We start from the raw sequence: 23,555 nt of genomic DNA, 5'->3' as shown, positions 1-23,555 counted from the left end.
AGATTTAAAATGTACTTGACCAGGTAAACATTCTGAAAGACCCAACCCTGTTATATAGGCTCATCTGATTTTTTTCTCAGTTTTTTCCACTATATAAAGCGCTTGGTTGCGAGTTTGAAACCTACATCTTATACATAGGATATAGATATTTGAATAATATACAATTATGTTCTTTTGTGCTGGTGAATATCACATCATATTTACCAGCACAAAAGTCCATAATATGGCCAGAGAAGTAAAACAAAACAAAGCCTAATACAAATGTGTTCTGAATTTATTCAATTTTTAATAAACCTGTATAAATATTTAAAAACAGAATGCACTTACTAAAACGATCTGTACTATACCTTTCAAATCTGTGTTCTTTCTTATTTCTTTATAAAGATATGCATGGTCGGTAGGAGTTTGTGTTTACAGTATCTCTGTCGCCGGGAAAACTTTGAAAACTGTGTGATTAAAGAAAACGAAGCGGTTGCAGTTGGCCATCTTTTGTGTATTCCCGTCATCTGACAGATCGTGTTGCAGGTTATGACGTCATGACGTTTGTTCTAGAGGATTTCCATTTCCGCTATATCGACCAAAAACGAGTGTTTATTTCATACCAATTTAATTTCTTATGTTATACTCATTTCTATTGGTTAGATATTGTTTTTCCATAGACCGAAAAAATTGTATGAAGTATTATGACGTCATACATGCAATTTCCGGGCATATTTTAAAAGTGGCACAGTCATTGGCCAAACTGAACTATTAGATAGGATATCAATCCGCCAAAACTCAATTTGATTAATTATAAAAGTAAGTAATATCACGGAAATTTATATATAATTAGTACCTAATTGAGTTAATCTAAATTGATACTTCGAGACGAGTTTCATAATTTCAATTTGATAAAATTTTATTTCATACAAAATATGAAAAGCGGTCAAACATTAGGCTAAGCGTCAACAGGTTCTCCCCAGATAACACAATGCATTTAACATTATATACAAAATATACTCTTTTAAAAATCAATTTATAGTATTTGAACAACTAACATGAGAAGATTTAGATAATCAACGTTTGTAAATTAGATGATGTATAATTCGATATATGTTTTTAGGTGAAAATTGTTTATGTGAAAGTTACTCCTTCCACTCATGGATACAGACCAAAAAAGTCCATTCGCAAATAGCGATCACAAGTCATCCACCCATCCACACATTTATGTCTCCGTTAATATTATATCTAATTTATATTATTAGTTATATCACAAAACATTGTATCAAAATTTTCCAAATAATTGTAGCGTTTCTCCAAAATATGATAGCACTTAAGGCTATGACGAGACGCTATTGTATATCGTAAGTCCGTGATGGAAAGTGACTACGGCAGGGAAAACTAGAAAACATCACTCTAAAATTCACATAATTTATTCACATAAACATCCACGTGCAAAATGTAATATAGTTCACAATAAATCCATTAGGAACACACACACTGGTACACTGTCACTGCTAGGTGATATCCATAATTGCGAAGTATTCAGTACATCCCAAATGCAAGTATAAATCCCATGGTCACACACTAAGAATGATAGAGTAATCCGTATATATCACATCACTGATACATGTGTAGTAAAGTAATCCGAATTAAAATAACTTATCCCGAGATGCGTGGAGTAAGTCCCAAAATTTCCATGTCCTCTCTCGTTTCGTCACGTGCACCCCCTTTTATACCACTTTCATACTATCCTCTAATTGGCTAAAACCTCGCTCCTTCCATCTTCATTCTCACGTTCATTGGCTGAATCTTAATATGATTACGTATTTCTACCTACTTCCATTCCCCCTCCCAACCTAACTCTAATTGGCTGGCCGGAGTGACCACTACCTAAATTTAGCTCTCTGTTACTATTAATACGAACACCTTACGCAACCTGTCCATCAAACTGGACCCTAATACACAGCCCTAGTCGTAAACAACTCCTTATATGGAAAACGGAATGCGGTGCCCTAGCTCCCTTATACGTAACGACCCCAGATGGGCACGTGCGCGTGGCCACCTGGCCCCTAACTGTCCATATACACTATACATACTGCATATATATAAACTAAAACTATGAACTAAATAGCATAAAACTCTTATTTTAACAATACAAATAAACTTTAACTTTAACAACTAATAAAAACTAAGCGTGACATAAATTTCCACGCTACATAATCTACATTGCTACCAGGTGGTCTGTAAATACAACCTAATAAAGACTTATTACCACCTGTGGTAACCTCAGTCCAAAGCATTTGTATATCTTCTTTTCATAACTATATTATCTTTGCGATAAATAATGATTCCTCCCCCAGGTTCACGGTCTTTTCTGTGTAGGTAGTAGATTCATACACCTTACTTGATTTTCATTCTCTGCAAACAGGTTTTATTTCTGGTTTGTTAAAGAGTTTTGCATTAACACCAAATTATAAAGTACTTCACTTGCAGCATTTTAAACTTCTTACTAATTATTTATAATGCTTTTATTTTTATTTGAATAATTCTGAGAAAACGATACAAATAATTTATGCTTTTTAAGTACTTGATGCTTTGATATAAACGTAAGTATCATAACTCATACACGACAGAAAATGGAAATACGTGAGAGCTCATCGTTAAAGCAGCAATGTGTTAAAAAAAAGTATGATGTTACGGTTAGAGTTATTTCTGACACCAGAAGTAGATAAAATTAAAGCTTGTGACGTTCATGTTATGACGAACACACTTTGCATGGATTTTGGACTTACATTATCATCACGAATCTAAGAGATTTTTACTACATTATTTGTAAAAGATAACCTCGTTGATCGACCGAACACAGTATGAACTTGTCTAGGCAGGTGAAGTGAGGATTCACCAGAGACCATACAACACCATGTAGAAGGTACTGTACAGACTTAAATTACTTATTATTTCTTCGCAAATTTATCGTTACTTTTCAGACCAAAAACGAGAGTCTTAATGTAATGGACTAATGGCGATGGCGATGGCGATGAAATCATCATAACGCCCGAGCACTGGTATTACGTCATCAGCCGTACAACGATAATAATAACATGGAAAACCAATACACAATACCATATGATTTTAATGGAAGGATATTTCACAAGTTCAAACTCGGATTTGCCGAATACGGAATGTACAATACGTATTTTTCTTGGAAATTCACCATTTATCACCATTAAGTATCCCAATTTGAATCATTTACCTCGGTTTGTATTTCATTGACTTTCAGATAAGATAAGTAATCTAACGATGGACTGTACAGATTAACTTAAACGAAATAGTCCATGATCTACCAAAAGTAACAAGTGCTGAAATATTTATTTCACAGGTGGGTAGGCATGCTTTCAAATGGTTTTGATCGATTCTGATACGATAATACACAAAAAAATTTCGTATATTCTCTTAAATAGTATTAATAAGATACATATATAATGTATAATGCATACAATGTATATCACACGTTGTCGCAAATATCAATTAGATTCCATCATTGCCATTACAGTAAAGAACTTGATAGTCACACATTGGTAATGTCTTAAAAGGATGAAACCTTTTGGCAGTCTCACTAGCTCTTTAACCTTTTAATACATCTACAATTCCTATTTGTTACCATTGCGTGTTTTATTATATTTAACAAATTAAGGTAATATACATAATATGTTCATATCAACGTTTTCGTATTATTCATTATATTATAATGGTCTCCAAATTAGTTTTTGTGTGCTAAAATAATTATCTCCAGATATATATACGTATCTAGAAGACTCTCTGTTCGAAACGATGACACCAGCATATTTCTAGATAGTTTAACTCTATTAAACTACCCTCGCTTAAACACGACCAGCGACTACACATCTCTTTACATCGACCAGAAAACAGGATCAACGTAGTAAATTCAGCTTTGTTATTGTTACACTGTATATCAAATCAGTCCTACATTTTTATATAGAACATTTGAAGGGTAATAACAGATAGACATGTTATCGTTTATCTTCATATCCCACATCTAATGTTAACCTTTCTTCATTAAATCCAGGCATGTGTTAAGATATGAACTATAGAGTAAATATTCAAAACATATCTGTAAATACTAAATTCAAGATCAATGGCAAAAGTGACATTTGCAGTTTGAATAACCAAATCTACTTATTTGGGATTCTGTATATACAATGTTGTTTACACACGTACTGTAGATGTGTTTATCTGGACCTAAGATAAACTAGTCTACATGTCGAGGTAAACTAGTATGTATTGAAAGGTTTACATACAGAAGGAACAAGCAAAATCAATGTTTTCATTATGGATAATGTGGAACACGTGCTTTGAGTGCTTTACAGTGTGCAATTTATATCGCCTATTATATTTCTTATTTTTGGAGTGGTAATGGGATATACTACAAAAATATGATATGATTTTTAAAAGGAAAAAAAAATCATACACAGTCACAAAAGAAAGATTGATATTGCTTTAGTCTCATCACAGGTTTACGCTGCGCAAAAAAAAAAATACTAAAAATAGCCCTGTATCCCATTTCCAGAAAATGGGGTAATTAATTTTAAAATGCTCTGAACACCACAAAAAATTTCGATCTGAATATTTCAGGGATGCATTCGTTGAATGGATGATGATTTTATTCGGTCTGTGCTCATTAGGAAATCGTTACCTGGGGATGTAGCGTGTACTTTTCCGACTAACGATTTTTACACGAATTCTCGTAATTCAACTTTCGATATGAAATCAAATTCGCCCATAATCTCATCATATCATATACCATAGTAACCAGTAAGGAATTGTCTTCAATGTAAGCTAAAAATATTCAGATCGGATGATTTTTGAGGTGTTCAGAGTATTTTCAAATTAAATACCCCATTTTCTGGAAATAGGATACAGGGCTAAGTAAACAACCTTTCAGTATTTTTAGTTGTTTTTTTTTTTGCGCGTCGTAAACCTATTGTCTCACTACAAAAAAGGTCATGTAAATATACCAACATTTCAATTTGGACACTTAAAAGGAATTGAAAATCATTCATAAAAATACGAACAAGTAAAAAGGCATGTGTAAAAATATTAAAACTCCTGAAAGAAGTTAATAGCTAATCTGTTTGGTGAAAAGTAATTTACTACGTGCAAAGCACATATTATTCCTATTATTCGTATTTTTTTTTTATTTTACTCTCCTTGCAACTTTTAAATTATCGTGCCACTGGCGACCGCCTAATTCTTCGTGTTAACATAGCACTCTCTGACTATTATATTTTAATTATATGCTAAAAGATATTTAAGATATAGAAAAAAAATTAGAAAATTATCGAATCTAGATTTTCCAAAGTATAGTTATGAATAAAACACAATTATAAGTAATACATATATGAAGCCATGCATTATCAGACACGTGTATATTCCAATGCAGGAATTACTAGATGACCTTGTAATTGCTCTGGTGTACAGAGAAAACTATATATAGAAGTGTTTTGCAGTAATTGGTGTCTTCCAGTCTAGCCAACTTTTGAGATTATAGGTGAGAAACAGGTAGGGTAACAGGTTGGCCAGGGTGGAATAGGTGTGTTTTACTATCAATACACTGAGAGCACAGGTAAACCTCAGGAAACATATCCTAGTAGAGACAATTTGATACACTTTTTATGGTATATGGAGAAACTGAAAGATATTCATTAGATGTCGATATTTGGTTAAGAATTATACAATTTTGGTTTATGTTGGTTTGTAATAAAATAAATTATCAAACCGTACATGTATGTAGCATGGTTCCTGTTGATAAAAATATTATTATATCAGAAAAGTTGTGTACAACATATTAACTATTTAAAGAACGAAGTTAAACAAAAACCGCTTAGACGCTCCCAGAATTGTTCACCGACAATCAAAAATTCTGTATATTTAGATGAGATGAGTGACCGTACACACATGTACATCTGACGTAACTAAGGGATTCCCCGAACATTCCTGAGGAAAACCCCCCGGTTGTAGCTCCGACCAGCGATTCATTTTGTAGTTTATTACCGTTACAATGCTTGAACACATCTTTTGTTTTGATGTCAAATAAATATTTAATTGGATCTTACAAAAACTCTTTATTGTTATTTTGAAATCCGCAAAATCTTATCGAAGCGTGAACTAGAAGTAGTCCGAACCTATACTGCGTTAGTATTCATACGTCATTGCGATTACGCTAATTTGAACGCAACTCCCATCCGTTGACTATATAGGGGCATATGTAAATATATCCTTTGGAGTCTTTGTGTTCAACAACCTTATCCATTGTTTTTCTTGTAAAAGCCGGTATTCTTTCATATTCTTAGACAATGTCTTCAAAATCGCAATCTTCTCATCAGTTCGTTTGTGGTTCCAGAAATGCCGGTTTATTGGTTTAATATCCGCACATCCCGTAAATGCTCAGTGAACCTTTCCTTCACCGATGTTTCGGTTTCACCAACATACACAGTTACATTGCACTTATTACAAATCAAAACATATACAACATTCTGTGTGGAACATTTTGCTGATGATACTGACTTATATTCGTATGAACGGCTTGTGTCATACACAACATTCTTCTCCATTTGATCGCATATGGCACAATCACAACCAGCGTCTACATATATCTCACCTTTGGTTTTACTATGACACAAATTGCTGTCCCTACGGTATGCCAGTAACGGCGGTTGATCAAATACAATCCTCATTTGTGCAGACCGAATTTTTCCAGCTCTTTTGGGCTACCTAACCATATCCCAAATCCATCATCAATGAAGCGTTTGTAGAATTCTGGTTGGTTCTCATACTTCATAAGCTGTTCATCCCATTTACGCATATCTAAACATGCAAAGTTCCTGCTCAATCTAGATCCAATAGCTATTCCTTTAGTTTGTTGGTAGTTTTTATCACCCAAACTAAAATTGTTATTGGCCAATACCGTCCGTATCATCTCCATAGCATGATCTGTTGGTATAAGAGATTTCAGAAAAGATGGCGTGACGTCACAGAAAGTTTACATCCGGGTCCTCAAAGGTACAAACACAGTATGGCGACTAATAAAAACAATAACAGATACGTACATCCCTGCTACACAATCGATACGTTGACAAAAGTATACACTTCCATACTTGCAAATTCTGATTTTAGAATGTTTTCTGATTGTTTCAGAGGTTACAGACATTTATATTTTTATATTTACAATTGTTTTTTGCTAAATATATCTGTAGATTTAGTGTTGAAGCCAGCTTGCGAAGCGGTGCCGGGCCGTCACAAGTACCCGTTGTTTGTTCACACGTAGAAATCCATGTAGTGAAAAAAGTTATGAATAGAGAATTGATTTCAATGTATTTTGTTTCTATTCACAACACTATTTAATATAAATATAACGAATGTGAACCACCTGGCCAGACCACGGCCGCTCGTGCATGGCTTCGCTGGTAGATCACCTCAGGCCACAGCCCATTGTTGGGAAATTAATAACATTAATACGTAATTACCAACACATATCACAATAAGTACTTGTAAAAATATATATTTTGTTATTTTCCATGTATATCTTGTTTTAAAGGAATGGTATAAGCTACTGTGTTACACGTAAATGCAGATCTATATGTACGTGCACGTACAGTATGGCTGCCGATATCTCGAAAAAATAAAATGGTGAAATCGTTCAATTTCATGCTGTAGAGTGTTTTTGGTTTTTTTTTTTATTTTTTAGTCACTTTTATTCCATGGGCTGCTATGTGAAGTCCCACATTGAAGTGATGTTACTTTTAAATAATTTGAATATATGTTAGATAGACTACAATATAGCTAGATCGTAGTACTGTAAATGCCGACCAGGACACATTGCGCATGGCTTCGAGAATCCTAAATTACTCGAAGTTTTGTTTTAAAATATGATAAAAAGTAACTATAAACTGACTCATTTGTATGTCATTAACAAAATTCCAAAATTTCTGACGAAAAAGTTATCCAGAATACGTAATTTTGTGACTCTGAAAAATGACGAAATTCTGAATCTCGGCAGTACCAGAAACATATATACATATATATATATATATACATATGTATATATGTTTCTGGCAGTACTGAACGTAATGGCTGCCGTGCGCTTGGGGTAAATTTTAGTTTGGTCATAATCACACATCGTAAGGTGTTTACCAAGTAAGACTTAGAAAACAGTAATCGCTTATTAAAATGTCAGTATGATATTTCGGGAAACTTGGAATTAAATTGATAATTTCAAGCTGATATTTTTAATATTCTGTCAATGTTTATACGTACATGTGTAGGTCTAATGGCGACCTTGTTTTTTTCTCGTGGCGGTCGAAAATGGAGTATAAACAGAGTGAAATATATGAATACCAGATGTTTATATCTATATATTATTGTTAAATATTATTATTTACACTTTTAAAAATTAAAATAACGCAATAGTTCTCGGATTGCCGTACTGTTTATTACAATAAAATGTAAACAAACATCCCAAGCGGCTGTGTTGCCACCATGTTTATGTGTACAGATATACGGAGTTGTACCTTTGAGCGCCCGGATGTACCTTTGTGTGACGTCATCGCCATCTTTTCTGAAATCTCCTATTATCGCATCAGTTCTTGAATTGAGCGCCTCTTCACATGCATCGAGTCCTTCTTCTCTGGGAATGAATGGGTATAACTTACATACATCAAAGCAAAATAGTATTGCTAGATCTGGTAAAAGTGTTTCAACTCTTGCCAACTTATTTATGAAATCAGTTGTATCCCAAATATAACGTTTTAACGAATTCTTCAAGTTCATGTTCCATCACCTGTGCTATCCTCTCTGTTGGTGTTCCTATCCCACTGACTATAGATCTATACGGTTTACCTGCTTTATGTAACTTTGGATTCCCTTTGAGACTTCCCGGATTTACATGCTTCGGAATGAGATACTGATGCATATCTTTGGTTATCACCCCATCCCTGCTCATTTTATTCACCAACTTTTTAACTGACTTAAATGCATGCTGGGTCGGGTTTGTACTCACTTCTATATAACTGTCACTACCATCCATATCATCTTGCAACTTCTGTATATATTCAGTCTTGTCAACTACAACAATCCCAGAGCCTTTGTCTGCTGGTCTTGATAATGGAATGACTGTTGTTCATCAGGAGAAATGTTCAACTTATCTTTCTTCTTCAAATTGTTAACAATACCATTCTTTACAAGCTCTATGTATAGATCAAGCCACGCGTCTCTACCTTTATTTGGAGTAAAGTTATCTTCACTACAAACATAAACTACACTCCGTATGTGGTTCTGTTACATTTTCACGGTCATAGAAAAACTCTTTTAACCGCATTCTCCTCTCCCAACATCCTAAATCTGCTAAAAGTTTCAGCTTGTCTATCCTAACCCTGTCCGGGACAAACTTAAGCCCTCTAGCGAGGAGAGATTTCTTACCATCTGATAGTGAATAACTAGAAAGATTAGTTACTAGTTAAAAAAATGAAGTATATAATAAAAAAAAATTAAGAAAACTTTACATCTAGAAATTAACAAGAAATTATAAAAAATAAAATAACTGAATGAACAACAAACAGCATTTTAGAGCCTAGTGGGATATTCTGGACGTTTAATTTTGATAACCTTGACTTTATTACGGGTTTCGTATCCTCGGTAGAAATTGTCGTCACACTCACGTGTGAAATCTGTTCAAAACTGTAGAAAGATATTTGAAGCAATAGTACGACCAAACTGGGACAAAGGATTATGTTGTTTTTTGTGTGTGCATGTGTACTATTTAAATGGAATTAGGCACGTCACCAACCGATTTATTCAACTATTGAATTACATTATATTCTACTTTTGTTTCAGGTCTAGCGCTTCAACTAGGAAAAACGATTCAAAATGCCGTCAGAAAGTGATTTCGAAGAATTGCTCCAAAATATAAGCAACGAATTAACAGACAGTAAGTGGCTCTCTTAATACAGTAATACAAAATACCGCTTATCTAACCTATTTACTGTAAACCTGCATACTTTAGCGGTTACCTTATTTTAGTGATTTTTGCGCCAATCGTATTTTCGGTATACCTTTTATATAATTATTACATCGATTGTGCGAATTCATCACTGCGCTAACCTGTTCCAGATCGCGTTTTCTCTAAAATTTGATAGCGCCAAAATGATTAATTACAATACCCCGAAAAGCATTGCTGGCTTGCTGTATCCGGTCTCTAAATCTCTTTACCTGTTATGAATATCACATTTACGCAATGCTGTCGATATTTCAATATTCATTGATGTGCTCTTTTACACGCAGAAAAACGTGATGAACTGAAATTTCTTGGAAGAAGCTTTTTTGACAACCTTGAGGAGACGGAGGGTTTAGAGAGATGTGCTACGGGCAAGGACGTGCTGGATTTCTTCGTTAGGAAAGAAATCGTCAGCAAACACAACGTTTCGAAATTACAGTCTAGTTTTGAAAATATCGGTGGCTGTAATAGAATTCGAGAAATGCTGAATCTATATACAGAAAAAATGAAAAATATTCATTCAGGTAGGTGTTAATTAATTGATTAAATACATGTAATAACAATCAAGCCGTTTGTTGAGGATTTTGGAACAAAACAAGTATTATGTATGCTTTCCTGCGATCAATATTGATGAAATATATATTTTTTGCATTCTATTTTTATGTAAGTAAATAAAATTCATGTTTAATAGGTCGACTAAGGCTTTCTTCATTTACACACAACCTTAGCAGATTGAAAAGTTCATGTCAATGAATAAGTATACATTTATATCGCTGGTATCGCAGGTGACAGACCTAACGCTTGTATCTCCGAAACGTCTGGTTATATTATCACAGTTTAAGTTTAGATCTCTTTACCTTATGCGTGAATGTTTGTTTATATTCGCAATGTATTTCATGATGATGTTTTTTTTTATTTCAGCGCATGAGGATATATATACGTTATATTTTGGTATCAGTGTTCTCCTTCTTGAAGGCCAATTGTTTTCATCGTGATATAGTTGTCTCTTTTAGGTGAGTTTAGCCTACATACAATCTGAATTAATAACTATCTAAACACTTGAGACAGTACTTACTGAATAATTATTGAATAAAAAAGACATATTATTCAATTTGGAATTCAAAATATCCTTGGAAAAGGCCAAAATACCAACTTTGAGCAACCATGTTATCTCAGGTAGTAAAAGTAAAACGTTTTACTTTTAAAGCCTTTAATCAACAAGTTTTATTTAAAAAGAATCCACCAAAATGAGTATCAATGGTATTGTTGATAAAAACAATTTTTTATCTTAACAATCCAACAAAAGCATATTTGGCTGTTACAAGGACATAATTATGCAATTTTCATGCTGTCATACTTTTCCCCTGTGTTGATTTCAACTTAGATTTTTGGCAATCTGTGCTGTCCTTATAACATTCTTGCCATACAGTAATTTTCTAGTATCTCATGATAACCATGTAAGTTTATATTTGGCTTCAAAGTTGGCAAATTATGCAAATATCCCTATTTTTCTGATTTTTTGGGGGTCAAGAAAAACACTTTCCCAAATTTTTATATGTGGCGACTTTTTTTCTTGTATAAAACAAAGTCAGATCTGTATGAAAAACAAAAAAAAAATCTGTTGCAATTATTTTGGGGTAACACCCTATCTTTACTGGACTAAATAGGCTGTAGTTTGCAAAGGTATATTTTACCTATTTTGAAATTTATACAATATGCAGGGGAGGTAAAACATGTCTACATAGATACACAAACATATTTACAAACAAAGCATAAGGCTATAGTGATTACAGTTTTGTATATTGATGTTTACAGTCTATGCGACCTTGTTTAAATATTTCGTCGAAATTAAGTTTTGAAATATTTATGCAGATTTATTATTAAAAGCTGAATAAATTTAGAATACATTCGTATGTATTAAGCGTTGTTTTATTTTATTTATCTGACCATATAATAAAAACATTATTGACTTTTGTGCTGGTAAATATACCTGGTAGGATATGATATGAGCTGGAAAAAGAGATATTCATTTGGATAAAACTTGTAACGTTCTTGCGAAGCATGACAAAGTCACTTAAAATAGTATTTACATAATAATTACAACATTTTACAGTGTTATAATATGTACAAGGCGACAAAAACCATTTCTAAATAAAAGCTAGATACATTTTAAGACTTCTAACTCGTCATCTTTTGAAGTCCCACCAAAAATCTATGATTTCTCAAAATCACAAGAACAAAGACAATATTTCTTCACACGATAAAAAATCACGTGAATATTGCCTGTGTACACATATCTCCAAATCCCAAGTTAAGTCAAGATTCAAGTTAGAACCCTCCCTATCAAAACTCTCCAAAAACTCCATATTGTCCAAAGGCCACAGCCGTTTTTATTCTCCTTCATTGATAAGCTCATGCATTAACGCCATCCACACCTACTTAAATAAAACTTACAAATATAGAACCTACATACATCTAAATCATATGGAATCTAAGGAAAGATTTTAAGGAATTCTCCTAGGCTAAATATATACTAGCTAAATATAAACCCTAATTTTTTCCTAAAATAGTTCGGTGATTTTCACATTCTAAATATAAAAGCTCTCTATAAAGAAGGTCAACTTATCTCACTACAAATACAAAGTTGTCTAGATTTCAGGCTTTGTTTGTACTTCGTACACACATGTATTATTCCTAATAAGCCACAGATACTCAGCCATGTGTCTAGGCTCCCCTCCTCCATTAAACCAAAGCTGGACGGGAACATCTGATTTAATACCACCAAATGAATGAATTTTCTACTTTTGTTGGGAGAGTGTTTAAATAGCTAGATTATATCAGAGAAGGTAAATGCATAGTATTACATCTAACTCAAACGGAAATTGCTTGGGGTTTTATTTTAGGTAGAAACACACGTTCTAAGTTACAAGTGTTTGCTATTCCTTTGAAGCTATTGATAAAAAAAACATATATCGGGTAATCAATTTAAGGAAGTATTTTCGCAGTGCTTTATTCCCGTCGACGTCAAGGTACCGAATTCTGAATGTACATAAACGGCGATTACTTTACAGTTTGTTCCTAATATAACATGGTCATCTATACGTCTATATTTTTAAAGCGTTTGAAATATACTTTGTTTGTACAAAAGTTAAAAGTAATAGAAACAAAATACATTTTTGAAATTATTTATGGTGACATAAATCTATTTTACTTTAATGTACAACATATGTTGCACGATATGAGGTTAAATAATTTGAACCAACTTTTATCTATACCGCAGTCCAGACAGACCGTCCAATTGTGTAGACATCAGTGCTATATTTAAAGTGAAACTAGTTTATGGTGTAACATTATCACCACACGTGTGTGACACATATACACACTATAGTTAGAACATAAAGGTTCATCATGTGTGGTTAGGACCCTGGTAGGGTAAGAAATGGCACACTGACACGGAAGCTGTATGGACCGGCTTCATTGTTAAATAGAGTGACCTCGACTCAGACAGATATCATTAAAACAACAGGAGAGAAGGAATATGTAGTGGACTAGGACTAGCGGTGGATAGATATCGTGTAGCGGGAAACACTTACAGGAAGGGAATCAAGAAAAGTCTGCCACACCCATGGCTTGGCCATTTTTCTCCCTGAAATATTTTTACGAAATGCTTTTGTGGTAATGTGTGATTTCACGACATCACACCAACAGTTATGAGTGAGATTCTGATACAGGGAATGTAACTTCTAATCCACGGCTTCAGTACATATCCTCCTCATGTAAGTATATCATTGAACATATGTAACCACTGGTAGTTTAGTCTTCACCATGCATGGCCCAGTGTCACGAAATTCTTTAATTTAAAGTTTTGCCATAGGCAAACATTACAGAAGCTGTGATTAGCTATTGATAATTTAATGTAATGTCTTGGATTTGAAGTGAAGGGGACTTCATTATACATGTAGGTAAAGAATGTTCATGAAACTGGGACTAGACTGTGCAATCATTTTTACATGTAATTAAACCTTTTATAAAGGACACCGGTATGTAAACGATGTGTCCATAACAGACGAAATGAGGTTAAACCAATTCACTGCAATTCACTATTACATTTGACCTCTTACTTAAATGTCATGCATGTGTCTATGAACTCCATGTTGAGATTTTGTCAACTCATTGCAATATCCATTTATTTAACATCGATTTAAGTAGATTTCCTATATAACAGACAGGTACAATGTAAACACATTATTACTGAGGTTTACGTAACATTTGGTATTGATCATGTATTAAGGACAGCTATGCTCAATATGAAACACTGAGAGCTGACTGTATTAGTTGCAAATAAATAAAAATCTCTATGATCACATCATTTATGTGAAAAAAAAATAAAATAAAACAACAACAAACCCACAGACGTGTATCAATAAATAGGTGAGCATATCATAAGATTTTAAATATTATCCGGTGTCACCGGAATCATGAACTCAACAATCACTACAATACTACAATATTTACTACCGTCATATCAAACCTAATATATACATACAATGATATTAAGGTATATTGATAATAAATGTCCTCGCCACATTTATATAAATATAGATAGCTTAATTTGTCATATGTTAATTATTCGGATAGTCTACTTTGATACATTTGAACAACAGTCTGTACTCTGTTACCATTAATTCTATGGTTGCTGATCTCTTCTTTTAATGGTAAACATTTATAAAGATGAAATGAAAATGTGTTTATTCTCTTTGCTAGTAAGTTAGCTTATTATATAATAATGACAATAATTCAAACACTTGATAAGTTACGGAAACGTATGGTTACCGCATTAGTTTCCTCTATATCAAATGAAATGGAGTATTTCCAACCTTCGAGACTATTACTCTGAAATTTAGACTGGAAATATCGCTGTACATAATCAAAATTTTGGGACCAAATATGATATGGTTGCACTGAAGTTAGAAGAAAAAATAGCAGTGACGCATGTATTAGACAGTATATACAGGAGGGTCATTTTCCTTTAATATGTGGCATATGTCACCATATTTTTTCGCAATTTTGTCAAAGCACAATACATTCCGTTGACCGGGTTTCCATATAAGGCTTTAAATGCCTTTACATGTACATCAATGAAGGAGACACTCCTTCGGAGTTTCTTTTTTTATTGTGTCGTGTTTTTTCGGGTTTTTTTTTTCATTTAAATAATTTATTTAGATTAATTAATTTTTACACATTTGTCCATGCTTGTTTCCCGAGAATTAGAAAAAAATGATTCAAATTGATTTAGATTAAATCAGGTGTGAATATCTTATACTATAAAGCATATAATCACGAGTTTTTTTTCGGGGTTATTCCCTTTATCTATACACAGCATGTTGTTACCCTATTTGTACCCGCGATAACTTCTTTGTGAGATACACATGGAAGATCAAAACCTCTCCTAGGAGATAGTTTCTATCTAATCTTGATTAAATTTGCAACCGAATGACCTGCTGAACTACAGGCAGACTGATACAGATCACAAATATAAATGACTTGCTGGAGACGAAAGGCTGTTCTGTAGTTTCAATTTGAGTCTAGCATGCAATCCAAATCCTAATGCTATCCAAATGGATTTACATCCAACCTCTGATCCCCTCACCCCACTAAAAAAGAAATGAAATAAAATACATTGTAATAAGAAATTAGAAGTAATACCGGATATCCGAGATATTTGTTCTTGACAGTCACTTAGAACTTGTCGCTAATTGGCTGGTAAAACGGAGACTAGACATTTATCCATGCTCTTTAACATTCTTTACTGAGAAAACGAAACATATCCGTCCAAAGTCTCCCAAGTTTAGTGAAACGAGCTCTTAGATTATGATACGCAAGCAACACACGTCCCCTGCCGTCAATTACATTTTCTAATCTATGGCAAGTTTTTATTATTGCCTAGTTATGCTATCATTGTATGAAGTTTGAACACATTCTGTTGATGTATTCTCAAGTTATCGTCCGGAAACTATAACAAACTTTAAACAATATATTTGAAGTAACACTGACTTTTGTAGTTGACCTCTCAACTCTGTTTTCTCATATACTACCATTGTATGAAGTTTGTTCAAAATCCGTGGATGTTTTCGCAAGTTATCGTCTGGAAACTAAAATTTGTTAAATAATCTATTTTTAGTAACAGTGACCTTTTTAGCTGACCTTTTTACATCTAATTCCATCCCAAGCTGTTTTTAATCATATGCTACCATTATGTGAAGTTTGATCAAAATCTTTTGATGGGTTCTTGAGTTATCGTCTGGAAACTAAAATTTGTTAAATAATCTATTTTTAGTAAAAGTGACCTTTTTAGCTGACCTTTTTACATCTAATTCCATCCCAAGCTGTTTTTAATCATATGCTACCATTATGTGAAGTTTGATCAAAATCTTTTGATGAGTTATCGTCTGGAAACTTATATTTTGTGAAACAATCTATTTTAAGTAGCAGTAATATTTTTTGTTGACTTTTTGACCCCAAATTCAATCCCAAGCTATGCTATCGTTGTATGAAGTTTGAACAAGATCCATTGATGTTTTCTCATCAAGTTATCGTCTGGAAAATTGAAACGTTTTAGCAGCAGTGACCTTTATAGTTGACTTTTTGACCCCAAATTCATTCCCAAGCTGTGTCACCTCCTTTGCTATCATTGTATGAAGTTATAACACATTCTGTTGGTCAAGTTATTGTCCGGAATTTTAAACAATCTAATTTTAGTAACAGTGACCTTTGTAGTTGACCTTTTGACCCCAAATTCAATCCCAAGCTGGTTTCCCCATATACTACCATTGCGTATTCAAAATGTTTGATCAAAAATCATCAATTCCTTCTTAAGTTATCATCTGGAAACCTAATCCGGACAGACAGACAGATTAACAAAACATTATATTCCCCTGCGGTTTCACCGGCAGGCGACTAATAGTAAAAAGATTTTGATATTGGAGAGAGAGAAAAAACATGCATTTTCATGTCAGTAAACAATGCTGAGCTTCTGAAACCTCTGACTACATGTAAATGCCTGATACATATATAAGATGTAAGCGTGACTGTTCTATAGATTGAATTGGCATTTTGAGGGTTGTATTGTTATGTAAATAAGACGTCGAGATAATGTATCATTCAACTTTGAAATGTTTAGTGTAATTTTGACATTCGAGACGGGTAGCTTAGTCTTCCAACTACATTATAGGCATATACATTTACCGCTCGAACACGCTATTTGCATGTGATTTATACTTTTACAGATTTAAAACTGTGTAAACTACAAGGCCATACCTAAAAACCTGAGACAAAATCTATACTTGATACCTTTGATGTGACGCATTCGCTTGTCAGGTGTAAATATGATATAAACATGTATACCGTATATTTCCTGATGGTCATTTATACCACTAAATAATTTTGATTCATGTACAATATTTTTGCAAAAACAAATAAAATTTTCAATTCTAATCATCTTAATATAATAAATGACGATGGAAATCATTACAAACTCCAACGAGAATGATTTGTTTTGTTTAGAATAGCCATATAACAAAAATACGCAAATGGTAATTACTACCCGATGTACTGTATTAACTGTAGTAAAATCATTGAAAATAGGAAAATTAATGGCTTAGATAGGTAATACATGTAGTATATTTTCTCCAGTGGAAAGGAATGAGATACTGCAAACGTACACATTTTAGCGGTAGTAGTATTAGTTTCGTGTCAGAAATGTTGCACTAAAATGTATTTATTGTGCTAATTCATCTTTGCTCTAAAATGGTCAAAATTACGTTCTCGTCAAAATTTTATTGCGCCAAAATAGGAACGTTGAGAGTCTGGTATAGAACTAACTTAACACTTTAAATTAATATTGGTGTTATTGATTTCCAGAGAGTTTAACTAAAGATGGAGAACTCAGAGCGCGGAGATGACTATAACGAGGTCCTTTACGATGTGGCAGATGAACTGACGGCAGGTATTAAAACAGTTCTTTTTTGTTTTGTTGGACATGTTTGAGGAAAGGTGTTGGTAAGGGGAACGAACTTGTGCCTTATTTTATGTTGTTTGGATCTTCAGCAATGCCGACAGAGCAGAAATGATACTCATCTTTTGACCAATAACCGATATTTAATATAATATAAATATATGACTAATTAAAAAAAAATAATACAAAATAATTTATTTTACTTCTGATGCATGTCCAATCAGTAACTGATTCCTGTTGTGTCATGGAATTTAGTCGGGACTTAATTAATAAGTTTGTTTATCTTAAATTTGAATGGTTTTAAGTAAGTAATTTTGTAACTAATAAAAGTACTAATTCCTCTTCCCCTGTTTTTGATAGAGAAAAAATACCTTTTGTCAACGGTATAGCATCTTTAACATTGTAGATACTAGACTTACATTGTATGCCCTAATATACTGTACAGTTTATTAGTCTCACGGTTTCTCTGTGACACCGATTCGCGGTGGGAATAGAGTTTGTGTTCTGTCAATTTAAAGCATAAATAAACCACATGATCTTTCCTGGGTTATTTTCTATTTAATCCACTAGTACTTGAGTTGAAATTTACTTTGCCGCGAATATCGACTATATGCGATTGTCAATCCCAACGAATAGTAACTATACAGTAACATTCACTTCCTTCATTAAATAGAATGATCTTCATGAAAATAGCTCTACCATCTACTACAGTCCTATTTATAACCTAATGCTGATACACCTGATTCAGGATATTGCCACATATTATAGATCCTAATTTGATTGGTTGAATGATAAAAGCGTGATGTCGACATTTCCGACGGCATCCGTCTTATGGTTACAACTGTGACAACATCCGTCTGATGTCGACAATACTTGAAAGAAATTTTGTTTTCAAACTGATGTCTAACTTTTTTGTAATATTTAATAAAAATAATCTGGGGGTGTGCTTGATTTTGAGCTATTATTAAATGACTCAAAGTTATCTATTTGACGTAAATTGTGATTTTACCGGAACTGTGTGAATCCACGTAGCGGATTCTCACAAAAGTTAGAAAAACGAGTTTCATCGATGCTTATAATTAATTTTCCAGACAACGTAATGACAATGAATACGTTTAAACATACGATTCCATTGATTTTCCCATGGATTATTTATTTTTAAATCAATGCGCAACGTCGACGTCTCTATTGTGAGGTCATGATAACGTCGGGTTTTCGCACCATTCTCGGATATTTTCTCCATCGTGTATGAACAAAAGTATCTGCTAATCAAAAAGTCGGATGAAGTATGAAAAGAAATAAAAAATAATTATAGTAATATATCTTAATTAAATTTTCAGAGAATGTGAAAAGCATGCTGTTCCTATTAAATGAAGACATCCCAAGTTCTGAACGAGAACGAATCACTACTGGGATAGAACTCATATCGACATTAAGGAGTAAGGAATTAGTGGGACGCACTCGCCTTGATTATCTCAAACGACTTCTGTCAAAGATCAGGAGAAAAGATCTTGAAGATCGAGTTAAGATATGTGAACAAAAAGATCAGCACAGGTAAATACAATATAAAATAAAACGCATGCGATATCGAGGTTATGTCATTTTCATTATGATATACAGCTTGGTTGATATTGAAATAATGTTTTCATAATAAATCGGGAGCATTTCAACAAAATTTAAGTACGATATACTGGCTATGTTAAGAGTGCGGCATTTTGAATAAATGGTAATATACCAAGCACATGTATTATTATTTCCCTAGCCATTTTCTATGTTTCTGTTTCACTTTTTAAACCATTACTTGATCACTTGTTCTGTTGAGGCAAACTTGTAATGTATTCAGGCAAATTTTATTCTGTTAACCCAAGCTAGAACGAAACAGAATTTTGCAAAAAGAATTTATCTAAAAAAGGCCGAGGATTGGGGGTTGGGGTTGTGGGACTTTTGAGTGCAATCAACACACTGTTACTTACACATTTAATCTAATTAATAGCATGCTGTGAGAAGTTACCCGGTCTACCAGACTACCCGATTCCATGTGGATTTGTTAATAAAGTTGATATGATCTATAATGAAACTATAATTTCAGTACGAGTACATTATGTGAACAGTTTATTTTGCTTGCATTTGATACACTACACATTTACTCTTATAGCTAAACACAGTCTGATGTGGCAGGGACTAGTACCAAACTTCATAGAGACGGCAAAGTGTCGTGAAGTCGAACAGCGTTTAATAGCTGAAAAGATGGCCATTCTCACAGGTTAGATTGAAAAATAACTGTTGTTCTTAATGAAGTTATAAATGAAGTATTGGTGGATATTTCTTAATTTACTTTAGAATAATTTGGTTTATAGAATTTCATAACTTTCGTATATCTACAATGCATTCGTCTGATTGTTACAGGAATATCCGCTTCAGGGAAATCTCAAACCTGCATTTGGTATGCAACCAAGTTTCGGAAAGAGGCAAACCATACAACGTGCAAACTAATGTGTCAAACAGATGATGATCTCTTGGCGAGTTTTAGAAGTTTCCTGGAGTCGTCAAAGATGGAATTTGAAAGAGAGACGGAGGCAAAAAGTGACTACATCAAACATATGGCAGAAGTTGCAATGTCACTTATCGAGATGGGACAGAGGACCGGGAGGCAGTATTTGTTCATATTTGACGACGTGGCCGAGGCAACGTGTAAGGTCGTGGAGGGCATCATCCACTCATTTCACAGGGAAAAAAATGTCAAGATATTATATGTTCCACGAGCTACGCCAAGTTCTACAAGCAGTGTACAGAAAATGATGTTTTTGTGAAGATTGGAGGAGTGTCACAATCAGAGGTTTTAGAATTTTTTAAGGATCACGTCAAAATGAAGAACTCTGAAAAAGACATTCAGGACCTAGCGGAGAAAATGGGACACCTGCCCTACGGCTTAGTTCTAGCGAACTCGTACATATTTTTCACGGGCATGTCGGTGAAGAAATATGTAGAACTTCTCTCAGAAGGGAATTTCCTGCAAAATGTCGAAGAATTAATCGCATGTACGTCACAGGAATACGACAAAGGGCTAGTATCAGCACAGATGTTGGCTGTGGAACAAGTAGAGTCTTCGTCAGTTCACGTGAAGTCGTTACTACGATTCATACCTTTTCTGCATCATAACGAAATTCCACTTAGCCTCCTAAGGGAGCTTCTCCCAGAAAGCATCGATGACAGAGATAAAGACACAGTTATCTTCGACTTCATAGCAAACGTTCGGAAGTACTGTATTGGTGAAATTGAATCGTCTAACCAATCACAGACCATCTCAATCCATGCAGTGACAGCTTTGGTTCTAGGACTTAGACTGACTCGTGAAGAAAAAGAATCGTCTATTAGAGATTTGCTTTGCTTCTTTTGCAAGATCATCAACATTGACTGCAGACATAAAGAATCCTTCAAGAACAATTTAGAATGTCTCCCGCATGCTGCCAAAGTTGCGCTTGCTGCGGTTAAAATAACACGAACCAAAGAAATAACGTTTCTAATGTGTGCTATCCATGCAGCGATAGGAGTGACGTTCCGTGTTGGTGGTATCGAGGGCTTGCTCGCAAACGAGCACCTGTACGAAGCAAAGACTCTCTGTTTCGAGTTCATTGATGAACGTAATCTACACTCATATATTTTTAACACCGACGAAAGGGAGTCAGTGAATTGCACGGAATATATTGATGACAGTAAAAAATATTTCTGTCGTTTGGACAGTGGACACTACCAGGCCTATCCGTCCAGTTGTCAAATAACCGAAGGGCCAGAACACAAAAAGGTAAAAGTTTCTCACCCAGAAATGGAACTTGAGGAGGAAAATGTAAACCATACACAAAGTGCCAGAAAGAAGGATTCGCGAGTCGAAAAGTTGTACGAACGTCTAGTCAGTGCTTCCAAAACACTTAAAGAAGATGTGATAACCGATATCATAATGCAAACGAAAAGAAGCGAACATGAAATGGACCATCTAAGAAAAGTCGCCAATTTTCCAGGGAGCCTGAAGCATGTGGAATATCAGCAAGGGCGACTGAGTAAGGAGCTCTATGAGAAACTGCTTGAAAATAATCTTGCGATGCCACTTGAAATGCTACGAACAGTATATACTGTGGAAATGATGATAATCATACTGTACAACAATGGCAGAAACTTGTATTACCAAAGTCAGACAGAGCACAAATTATCACTGGTGTGCTGGAATGATCTGCGGTTTGCATATCTTCTCGGCATATTATTGCAAAGGGATTATCCTCAGTTTCTCTCTGTTCAAAGTCTCATCACACGAAGAAATGGGCTATTGTATCACTGCCTACTAGACCGGAAAAGGAGCAGAGTGGACGCGAAGGACAACAAAATTGTCCTGGACAGGATCATTGACCAGTACAAAGAAATGTTGATGGCAACAGACTCGAAGTATTTCGCTTATGGGATTGTCAAAGTAAGTGAATATCAACGTATTCATCACAATGCCATGTGTTTGAAGCTTCTTCTCAAATGCTATTCCACAAAAATAGCAAACACCGAAAACCCGGACGACAAAGAGCATTATTACGAAGAAGGAGTGGAATATGCCAACCAACTGGAAAAACTTCTAGAGGAGAGACGCATCTGTCATTGGCTGGCTGTTCCAGGATTTCACGTACAGGTTGCAAGGTTCTTCATTGAACACGACATCGAAAAAGCAAGAAGGCACTTCAAGCGTGCAGTTGAGATGGAAGAGGATCACAACCACTTTAAACTCCAAGGACAATTCGGGCTCATCAAGTGTTTCATTCGTCGTGGAACACCTTCCGATCTCGAGGAGGGGCGTACAATATGCGAAATGTTGTTAAGCTCACTCCACAAAACAAACTTTAAAAGACAAAAAGCTGAAAATTACATGAAGACTATCACGGAACGAACGCGATCCTGTGAAGTGACCGAAATGATTGGATAAGAACGCTAATAACGCGAACTAGTCAAACTAGATAAATATCAAAACTTTTACACAAAATGGTAAGATCATTCTCGCACAGATTGGTTTATAAAAGAACTGTCCATGCTGTTCAAAATATATATATGGATAATAAACGATGTGCAGAGAACTTTGCAACAAATATAGGTTCATATCTATGCATTTATTACTAATTGGACATGGACGTGGGATTACTGTGCTCACTCAAGTCTACTTTTATCTTTAGTTCAGATTGTATATGTGTATACTGCAATTCTTCAGTACTGTAATTAGATTAAATCATCAAACCCCTACATCACAATTTGTTTCTATCATTCCACATCATCAGAGTAATTTAATGTAATTTTCGTTCATCGAATTGACTCTAAAATTTTGATAAAACACAACATATGTTCTATGTAAATAATCATAGGCTTAATGGTTTTAAATAAAAACTATGAATGCATTGTGAAGTAAACGTAAGACTTTTGGCGCAATCAATTTAGCACAATCACAGTCAATCTGATTAAAATACA

The 23,555-nt window shown here is 34.2% G+C and overlaps 2 protein-coding genes across 2 annotated transcripts; both read left to right on the top strand.

The window, feature by feature from the left end:
* Positions 1-9,778: 9,778 nt before the first annotated feature.
* LOC138312232 (uncharacterized) lies at positions 9,779-23,549 on the top strand. Its single transcript, XM_069253220.1, is given in 5 exon segments — positions 9,779-9,985; positions 10,339-10,575; positions 20,221-20,328; positions 20,472-20,815; positions 20,818-23,549. Coding segments are annotated over 5 exon segments (2,955 nt in total). The 5' UTR covers positions 9,779-9,924; the 3' UTR covers positions 23,023-23,549.
* LOC138312231 (astrocytic phosphoprotein PEA-15-like) lies at positions 13,228-19,623 on the top strand. The gene is made up of 3 exons (XM_069253219.1): positions 13,228-13,827; positions 17,972-18,056; positions 19,406-19,623. The coding sequence occupies exons 2-3, from the start codon at positions 17,987-17,989 to the stop codon at positions 19,621-19,623; spliced, it is 288 nt and encodes a 95-aa protein (XP_069109320.1). The 5' UTR covers positions 13,228-13,827; positions 17,972-17,986.
* Positions 23,550-23,555: the final 6 nt, after the last annotated feature.

The sequence above is a fragment of the Argopecten irradians genome, unplaced genomic scaffold (assembly GCF_041381155.1).
Source record: "Argopecten irradians isolate NY unplaced genomic scaffold, Ai_NY scaffold_0257, whole genome shotgun sequence".
In the NCBI taxonomy this organism is placed as follows: domain Eukaryota; kingdom Metazoa; phylum Mollusca; class Bivalvia; order Pectinida; family Pectinidae; genus Argopecten; species Argopecten irradians.
This window is presented reverse-complemented; position numbering and strand designations above follow the sequence as displayed.

Excerpts from the sequence above, each read along its gene's own strand:
- LOC138312231 (XM_069253219.1), top strand. The coding sequence starts at position 17,987 with ATGGAGAACTCAGAGCGCGGAGATGACTATAACGAGGTCCTTTACGAT. Across the intron at positions 18,057-19,405 it reads GGCAGATGAACTGACGGCAG|AGAATGTGAAAAGCATGCTG; the intron begins GTATTAAAACAG and ends TTAAATTTTCAG.